Source organism: Cebus imitator, unplaced genomic scaffold (genome assembly GCF_001604975.1).
Source record: "Cebus imitator isolate Cc_AM_T3 unplaced genomic scaffold, Cebus_imitator-1.0 Scaffold112, whole genome shotgun sequence".
In the NCBI taxonomy this organism is placed as follows: Eukaryota; Metazoa; Chordata; class Mammalia; order Primates; family Cebidae; genus Cebus; species Cebus imitator.
Window position 1 is genome coordinate 2,451,118 of NW_016107427.1, and position 9,432 is coordinate 2,460,549.

The 9,432-nt window shown below is 62.4% G+C and overlaps 1 protein-coding gene across 2 annotated transcripts in view; it reads right to left on the bottom strand.

The window, feature by feature from the left end:
- PFKL (phosphofructokinase, liver type) overlaps positions 1-6,844 on the bottom strand; it is a 28,079-nt gene extending 21,235 nt beyond the window's left edge. The window contains exons 1-2 of one of the 2 annotated variants that reach the window (XM_017538650.2): positions 6,707-6,791; positions 473-546 (exon numbers count right to left, since the gene is read on the bottom strand). In XM_017538650.2, coding sequence (XP_017394139.1) covers positions 473-546; positions 6,707-6,791 — 159 coding nt within the window. Of the gene's footprint in view, positions 1-472; positions 547-6,706 lie in introns of both variants that reach the window. The other variant, XM_017538652.2, reaches the window with a different exon arrangement.
- Between the last annotated feature and the right edge of the window lie 2,588 nt (positions 6,845-9,432).

Genomic DNA, 9,432 nt, shown 5'->3' on the forward strand with positions numbered 1-9,432 from the left:
TGCGGAAGACGAGGGCAGAGGCGGTAAGGTCTCTGACCCCACTAACAGAGGTCTCAGGACGGGACAAGGGCCCAGGCTGAGGGACACCAGGCAGGGGTGTGGTGGGTGGGGTCTGGCCCCTGGCACAGATCATGTCCGACCAACCCCCAGATGGAGGCCCCTGGTTGAACGCTGACCAGCCATCACTGCAGGCAGAGCCTGGGCTCTGTCTCCACCCGGCTCCTTCCCTGCCCCCAGGCCCAGCCCCTGCAGCCTCTAAGCCTCCAGCCCAGGGGATGAGGTCTTCTCTTCTTTCTGCAGATGCCTCTGGCTGGGCCCCACGCTCCCCCATGCACTCCCCAAGACCATGTACCCATCAGCTCCCCCCAGCCAGGACCACCCAGCCTTCCAGGGGGACCCACAAAGAACACACCTCGGCCCACGCCCCAGGAGGCCCCACTCCCTGCACACACGCAGCCCACCTTGGCCTTACCTCGTAGATGAGGAAGACTTTGGCGCCCACATAAATGCCCATGCGCGTCACAGCCCGGACGGCAGCGTTCATGCCTGCAGAGGTCAGGGCAGACCTGTCAGTCCAACCTGAGATGCAAGGCATGGACACCCTCCCCAGCTCAGAGGGCAGGGGGTTGGGGAGGCCTGGACGCCCTCCCCATCTTAGAGGGCAGGGGTTTGGGGAGGCTGGATACCCACCCCATCTCAGACGGCAGGGGGAGGCCTGGACACCCTCCCCATCTCAGAAGGCACCAGGCAGGAAACTTCTTGCAGACAGCCCTGGGCCTCTGGGTGGAGCTTCGGGTGAACCCAGCAGGCTCCAGACATCGGCTTCGTGGTGCCCAGAGATAAACTGGGAGCATCCCACGTGGGGCGTGCCCACCAGGCATGTGCACACGTCCTAAACTCCACGCCCCACTGCCCCAACCTCTGCCACGGAGCCCCCACCCTCACAGGCCACAGAGCCAGGCCTTTACCACAGACCAGTAAAAAGTGGCAGGTGGAAAAGAGGGCGGTGCCTCCCACACCGGCCCCTGCCCCAGATGTTCAGGCCACAGCATCAGGGTGGAGGTGCCTAGGAAACACCCCGGGCACTGAGGAAAGTGCCCACTGGACTGGGCACAGGCTCCTACCCCCACAATGAGATGGGAGATTGAGAACAGAGCCCCTCCAGGCCCAGCCACCCAGGAAACAGAACTGCCCTGCCCCAGGGCCTCAGGCACCCTCGCCCCCCAGCCTGGACGGGACGCTGGTGTCACCAGGCTCTGCGGTCACCTCCTCTTTCCTGTCCCCTTGTCCTGGGCACCTGGGACTACAGTGAAAGAATTAGCACGTCCCAGCAGGGGGGCCCTGCAAAGCCGACACTGACGGGGAGGTGGCACACAGGAAAGGCTGGTGCTGACGGACCCCACACCTCCTTCCCGAGAGCCCCCATCTCAAAGGACAGCCATGATTTCATACAAAAGGGGCACCCGAGACCACCATCCTCAGAGAGGAAGCAAGAATCCCAGGCCAGCGGCCAGCGTCCCCAGGCTGAGCAGGGCCGGGCTGGGTCACAGATGGTGCTCAGCTTGGGCTTGCTTCTGGGACCGGCCCTGCTATTCCTGCCTCCCTCCCAGTACCCGCACCATGATGCCCGTCCCAAAGATGCAGGTCAGCTGGCCCAAGCCATGTGCCCCTCAAAAGCACCTGCCCTCCCACGCCTCTGCACTCACGGAGGGTGAAGGTGCTGACTTGCTGAGGCCTCCTGCACGAGCCTCCGCAGCGCCCTTGAACATGGAGAACCCCCCAGAGGACTCTCGCCCTCCACCCTGGTTACACAAGCCTCCCAGCCACTTTCCAGCTTGGGCAGGGGCTTGGTGGGAGGGGGCAGGTGTGAGGTGAGGCCTCAAGCCTGGAGAAGCCCCAGGGACTGGCACACTGCGCAGGGTTCCCACGCAGCAGCCTGGGCATCTCCCCCCATCCACACTACAGGGACCCACCGAAGTCTCAGAGGGAGGGTAAGGGACCTTCCAGAGCCCAGCAGGTGACAGCAGAGCCAGGACTCACCCAGACCCATCCTCGGGTTCAGCAGGCAGCCATCCCCCACCCAGGAACCAGGGGATACTGAGCCCCAGCAGGCATCTGGGAGGAAGGGGCAGAGACATCAGGATGGGCAGAGCACAGAACCTGCAGGCAGCTGGAGCTGCCCACACTGGCAGCTTCCCCAATTGAGCAAGCACCCCCATCTCTAAAGGAACAGTGCCTGCCTCACATCCACACAGATGGCAGCAGGGCTGCTTCGGCTGAAACCAGGTGGGAGCCCAGCCAGCATCCCCCACATACCAGAGAGCCGAGCACCCCAGGCACCCGACAACCAGAAACACCCAGAACAGCCAAGTCCTGCTGCCTGAGGCTGGGCGTCCAAGGAGGTGCTTCAGCTGCAGGCTCCCTGATCCCACCCTCGCGAGAGTTGGGGACAGTGAAGATCGGCTCAGCCGCAGCCTGCCGAAGCTTCTGTGGCTCCCTCGCCCTCCCTTCGCAGCTGGTCCCAGCACAGGTCCAAGCCCAGCTCTGGCAGCCAGCAGCTCTGGCAGGGCAAGGAGAGAGGGCAGGAGCAGCACGCCCAGGCCGCTATCCAACCACAAGCCTCTCTGTCTCCCCAGCTCTGGGTGGACTCCGGGTGCCGCTGGGCGGGCCAGCCCAGGGTCACAGCCATCTCAGCAGCCGGCCTGGTGGGCTTGTCAGGAGGCCTGGGAACAGCAAAGGGGCCCCAGGGTCAGGGTGACACTGGCACTGTCTCCCTGGCTTCCAAATGTCTTCAGGCACTCTGCAAAATAAAACATGCTTTGACGCTCAGAGACAATGAAGCTGCCAAAACCAGCTTTGTGCTGAGCCCTCAGAAGAACAAAGTGCCCGTTATAGGAAACTGGCCTTAGAACAGGACTGGCTATGGCCTGAAGGAGCGGTTTCTGTCAACCTCATTGGAAGCTGTAATCTTCAACAGGGCTCTTGAATGGCCCTTTAATCGGCTTTCCCTTCTCAAAATAAACCCCAGGCAGCAGTCTCCAGCACCCGCAGTCAGAGGGCAGGAAGGACGGTGATCCTGCTGCTGCCTACCAGCTGGTGATGGACACCCTGCCCAGGAAAAAAGGCTGGAATGAAATCAATGTCTGAGTTTGGGGCGCTGGTTCCCGTGGTGACCTTTCCTCACCATTAGCTCCCGGGCAAGAAAGCAGTGATCATGAAATGGTTCCAGGCTCAAAAGTCACAAAGTTTAATGATCAGCTAAGGATGTAAGCATGAGCCTGAAGGCTCCAAACACGGAGTAAGTCAGGAGGTGTGGCAGGCCAGGGAGCTAAGTCCTCACCTGCAGCGACAGGAAACCAGTGTCCGCACTGGCCAGGGAAAGACGGGGTGCCGTATTCCGCAGGGCCAGGAAGGGGGTGCTTGACAAACGGCCCAGAGAATTAAAAGTGCCCAGGCCAGGGTGAGATGAAGGTGGGCACAGGCAGGCTGGGCTGTTTTATTTTTTCTTTTTTTTCTTTTTTTGAGATGGAGTTTCGCTCTTGTTACCCAGGCTGGAGTGCAATGGCACGATCTCGGCTCACCTCAACCTCCGCCTCCTAGGTTCAAACAATTCTCCTGCCTCAGCCTCCCAAGTAGCTGGGATTACAGGTATGTGCCACCATGCCCAGCTAATTTTTGTATTTTTAGTAGAGACTGGGTTTCACCATGTTGACCAGGGTGGTCTTGATCTCTTGACCTCATGATCCACCCGCCTCGGCCTCCCAAAGTGCTGGGATTATAGGCGTGAGCCACCGCACCCGGCCTTGGGCTGTCTTTTATTTCAAGCCCCCTCCCCTTTTTTTTTAGGACAGAATCTTGCTCTGTCACCCAGGCTGGAGTACAGTGGCTCCACCTCAGCTCACTGCCACCTCCGCCTCCTGGGTTCAAGCGATTCTCCTGTCTCAGCCTCCCCAGTAACTGGGATTACAGGAACATGCCACTACACCTGGCTAATTTTTGTATTTTTAGTAGAGACGGGGTTTCATCATGTTGGCCAGGCTGGTCTCAAACTCCCGACCTCAGGTGATCCACCTGCCTCAGCCTCCCAAAGTGCTGGGATGACAGGCGTGAGCCACCGCGCCCGGCCTGTTTCGTCTTCTAGCTACCTTTGCACAGGCTGTTGTGCAACAGACATCCTTGAACAATGCCTCCCACTGCTCGACAGCACGGACCCCTGCCAACAGGAAGGGCATGACCCAGAGCCACACAGGACAGGACTTCTGGGCTGGATGGAAGGAACTCTCGAGGTGGCCTGTCTTGTTCCAACACCCCTTTTCACAGAAGGGGAAACCGAGAAGTCCCAGGACTGGGCAACACCAGCGGAGTGGTGAGGCTGGCTGTTCCCACACATCTAATAAACGCAGGCTTCCCCATCGGGGCAGAAAGCACCTCCCAGTCCCTGCTCTCCTGCTGCCTGGCTGACACAGGGGGCACAGAGAAGGGCACACTAGGCCATGGGTTTCCCTCACCCAGGGTCGGCCTTTCTTGGAAGGCAGTGGAGGCTCAAGAAGGAAAACGGAGCATCCATCACGGGGAGCTGCATTGCAGCAGCAGTGGGGGCCAGGGAGAGCCCCGTAGACTGCCTTTCAGAACTCATGAGACAGAAGGGCTCTGGTTCTGCCCAGAATGCCAGCTCCCGCATCCTACTGGCCCCCGATTGTCCTCCTCACATCAGCCCCAGCCCTGAACTAGGGAAGTGTGTGGAGTCCTCCTCCCTCGCAGAAAACCACCTGTTCCCTGTCCACGCGTGGGAGGCCCCACACAGAGACACTGCAGCTGCCTCTGGACTTGGTAAGGGAGGACATTTATAGAGGAAGGAATGGGCCCAGCTGGGATGGCATGACAGGCCAGCAGGTGCACTGTGGACACCCTCCCAGCTGTAGCCAGGAAGCGCTGCCCACCCCACGTCAGGCAATTGGGCCAGGCTAGCCAGTGGGAACCCCCAGCTCAGGCAGAGATGGGAGGCCCACCCAGCCGACAGGCTGGCTGGCCAGCCGGCCCAGGGGGCCAGGAGGGGCCTTTCATCTCCAGACCCTCCACCACCATCCAGAACCGCCTGTCTGTCACCCTGGGTGCCCCTCCCAACTGGCCCAAGACCCACCTGCCAAGCTGGCCTTTCAGCAACCTCCGGTGGGCCCCCCTTCTGTTTAGCCTGTACACAGGGCAGCAGGGGGGAGGGGTGCAGGCTGGGCTCTGAACCTTCCCAAACCTCTGCTGCTGGCATCCCCCCACTTTGTAGACAAGGAAGCAGGCTGAGGACCCTCTGTGTTTCTGGGATTCACAGGGTGGGCTTTGGGGCTTCACCAGCCTCACCAAGAAAGCACCTCCCTGGTAGGCAGGGGGGTCAGCCCTGCTTCGGTGTCTGGCCTCCTGACCTGGGCCTTTCTCATGGGATGGGGCTTCCTGAGTTCACCCTCCAAGGCCATGGGCCTCCTCTCCCACCTGGGCCCACGCCCACCAGGCCACACTCCAGGACACTGCCTGTGGCCAGCAACAAGCAGCAGCTCCTGCTCTTGCCACAGCCCAGAGAAGGGCCGGCAGCTGCCACCACGGGCCCAGCTCAGCCAGGTCTGAAGGAGCCCCTCCGAAGGCTGCAGTTCAAACAGCTGTGGGCCACTCCCTGGCTCTGTCCCCATCAAGGCCTGCTTCCTCCTCCCTCTTCCTGGCTTCCAGATAGGGAAAGGAGGGTCAGGTGCCTGAAGCTGAGTGGGGTGTGTCTGCATTTTCTCAACCATTTTCTGGACCCGAAAAGAGACACACCAAGCCACGCTACACAGACTGGGGTTGCTGGCTGGTCACCTCCCCAGCGCAGGACCTCCCTTCTGGGTTCCTAAGTCCTCTCCCCTCTCCCCCTGAGGGTTAGGGTAGGTGGCATCCTGAGCCACAGGTGCCACACTGGACATGTCAGGCCAGAGACCCTGGAGGCTGACAGTAGGCAGGACCAGGCCTCCAGGAGGGAGACTGCGAGAACATGTCATTCCCCAGGCCGGACCCCCACCCAGGCCTGCCAAGTCCCAGTCCCCACCACCTGGGGCCTCCCCCAGGACCCCTAGAAAAAGGAGGACAGCGATGCTGCGCTCAAGGCCCAGGCAGGTCATCTCCCCACCCGCCTTCTTCGCCAGCTAGACTCGCACGGAAGGCGCCGCGAGGGCCAGAGGAGGCGGCGCGGTCCCGGGGTGAGCCCGCCCTGCGCTGCCGGGGGAGGTCCCGGAAGCCCGAAGCCTGGCGCCGGCCCTCGGGAAGCACCGGGTCCCCAGGTCGCTTCAGGACCAGGAAGGGCCGGGTTCTGGGGCGCGGGACAGACGCCCACCGCCCAGCGTGGCCTCTAGGAATCCTCGGGGGTCCTGCTCCGCGGCCCGGAGTCGGACACACCCCCCGGGGCAGGGCGCGGGTGGCGCCAAGACCCAGGCGGAGGTCGGGAACGTGGCCAGCCGCACGTAGGCCTGAGAGCGCGCGAGCCGGAGCCGGGGACTGGACCCGGGGCGGGAGGCCGGAGCGGAAGGGAGGCCGGGGAAAGAGGGAGGCCGGGGAAAGAGGGAGGCCGGGGCGAGAGGGAGGCCGGGGCGGGAGGGAGGCCCGGGTCCCAGGGCTCGGCGGGCGCTCGGGAGGGGCCGGGGCCGGGCGCCCCCCATCCGCTGCACCGCGACGCGCCGGGACCCCCGCCCACCTTGCGCGTCGCCGCCGCTGGTCAGGACGCCGATGGCCTTTCCCGCGCCCGACGCCCGCAGCTTCTCCAGGTCCACCGCGGCCATGGCGGCGGCCGAGACCCGAACTCAGCTCGCGCTCCAGCCGCCCGCGCCGCGTCGCCGTCCCCGCCCCACTCCGCCCCGGACCCGCCCCCCTGCCCGCCCCCCCGGACCCGCCCCGGACCCCGCCCCTGCCTGCCCCGGCCTCGTCGCGGCGCCTCCTCGCAGGACTTCCCTGGACCGGGCGCGCGGGGATCCTGGTCTGGGCCCAACGGGGCGCCTTTCCGCTCTGCGTTCCTAAAGCTGGGCCATGGAACGCGGGCCCCGAGCAGCGAGTCCCGGGCAGCCCCCACCCCGCGGCCTCGAGGTGCGCCGGGGCCCGGGGCGGGGCTGGCCCGAGGCGTCCCTTCGCCGGCGCTGAGGCCCCGGTGGCGCGTCAGGCCCAGCTTCGCTTCTCCGGAGGTTCGCCGTCGGCCACAGCCACCGCCCTCCTGCCACCCAGGGGCCGTTGGGCTGCCTTCAGGCCTCAGCGGAGGCCGAGCCCAAACGGGGCGCTGGCGGGAAGCAGCCCGCATTCCTCCCTCCCTCCCTTCCTCCCTCACATTTGCTGGGCCCCTGGGAAGGTCTCGGGCCCTGAGCCCTGGAAGTGCAGAGCAGGTGGACGTGAGAGCCGCCTCCCTCGTGGGCCACACAGTGGGCCCTGCCCTCGGGCACACCTGGGGTGTTGGGACGAGGCCCTCGGGCACATCTGGGGTGTTGGGGCCAGGCCCTCAGGCACACCTGGGGTATTGGGATGAGGCCTGGCTGCTGTGTGAAAGCTCAGCGGGCTGATCACTAGGGTTTGTGCGTTTTTCTCTACATATGCTATTTTCGGGAAATGGTGGCTGCCAATACCCACTGCTCCTTATTTAATCGTGAAATGTTAGGAAACACCCCAAAAGACTGCATAAGCACATGTGTGTGGGCCAAAAAGTGCTAAGAAGACACCCGCGTCTACCCCGAGGCAGCCAGGTGCTGACATTTTGGGTCATTGTTCTCTCCCTTTTCTTACAGCTTCATCGTGGGGTGTGGGGGTGTCGCACACATAAATTCTTAAACCTATGTGGTTTAGCCGCAATGAGATACCACCTCATACTCGTTGGATGGCTACTATAAAAGAAAAACAAGCCGGGCACAGTGGCTCATGCCTGTAGTCCCAGCACTTTGGGAGGCTGAGGGGGATGACCACCTGAGGTCAGGAGGTAGAGACCAGCCTGGCCAACATGGTGAAACCCTGTCTCTACTAAAAATACAAAAATTAGCTGGATGTGGTGGCGCATGCCTGTATTCTCAACTACTCAGGAGGCTGAGGCAAGAGAATCGCTTGAACCCGGGAGGCAGAGGTTGCAGTGAGCCAAGATCACACCACTGCACTCCAGCCTGGGCGACAGAACGAGCTCTGTGCCTTACCCTGTTCACAGCACCTGCCACGGCTCACAGCCTCTGCACCAGCTTCCATCTCCCTAAGGACAGCAGCTGGGAGAGGAAGACCCTGTCCAGTTCTCGGCCACAACCTGAAGGCCAGCTCAGCTGGTCAGTCAGCGTCGGTGGAAGGAGATGGCGGAGCTGTCATAACTTCCCCACCCACAGGGCTCCTGGCGCAGCCTCCCCAGGTGAGAATTCTGAGACCTGGCGTCAGGGAGTGGCCGAAGATCTCTCCTCGAATGGGTGCCAGTGTGAGACCCTGCACAGGAAGGAGCAGTGACTGGGGTGGTGGCGAGGACTCACAGTCCTTGGTCCCTCTGCCGGTGCAGAGGCTGCAAGCTGTGGCAGGTGCCGTGAACAGGGTAAGGCACAGCACTGTCCACGCCTCCCCCACCGTGGCCGCTGTGCCCTAATCCCTGGCATCCACCTGCACTCCTGCCATGCGGGCTCCCTCACTCAGCCTTTGCACTGGCCGGCACACCTCCAGCTCCTTTCTTCCTCCATGGGATCCCTGCAACCCCAGCACACGCACAGCCTGCCGTGCCCGTTTCCTGCTTTGCAGAAGTCACCCAGTCCAAGGTCACCCTCCTTCTTTCCATGATCCACCTCTCCCACCAGAATGTCCCTCAGGCATCCCCCAAGTCCCAGGAAAATGCCCAGGGTACAGAAGTTGTATAATAAAGTTTTCTTAGGCTGGGCGTGGTGGCCCATGCTTGTAATCCCAGCACTTTGGGGAGCTGAGGCAGGTGGATCACCAGGTCAGGAGATCGAGACCATCCTGGCCAACATGGTAAAACCCTGTCTCTTAAAAAAAAAAAAAAAGGTTTCTTAAATGAATGAATGAATGAATGAGGAGATGACATTGGAGCTGAGATGTCAATGATGAGAAGCCGGACTCAGAGCCCCAGGGGAAGGAACGTGCAGGCAGAGGGAACACCCCTGTGGAGGCCGGCAGGTAGGAACGAGCCTGGCTGCTTGAGGAACAGAGGGAGGCCAAGAGCACAGCCAGGGGTGGAGGCTGGGGTGGGGTGGGGCTGAATCATGCAGCGTCTTAGGGCCACAGCGAGGGCTTGGATGTTGCTGGGGAGCAGAGGGAGGCAGGGGACAGAGCCTGTGGGCTTGTGGGTGTGACTCCTGCCCATGGGCACTGCTCTTCTCTTAGGCAGGTTCCCTTCCAGCCGGCATGGCCAACACTTCAGGCACCAGGTGTAGGAACGCCCCAAACAAATGCCCCCCCAACAAG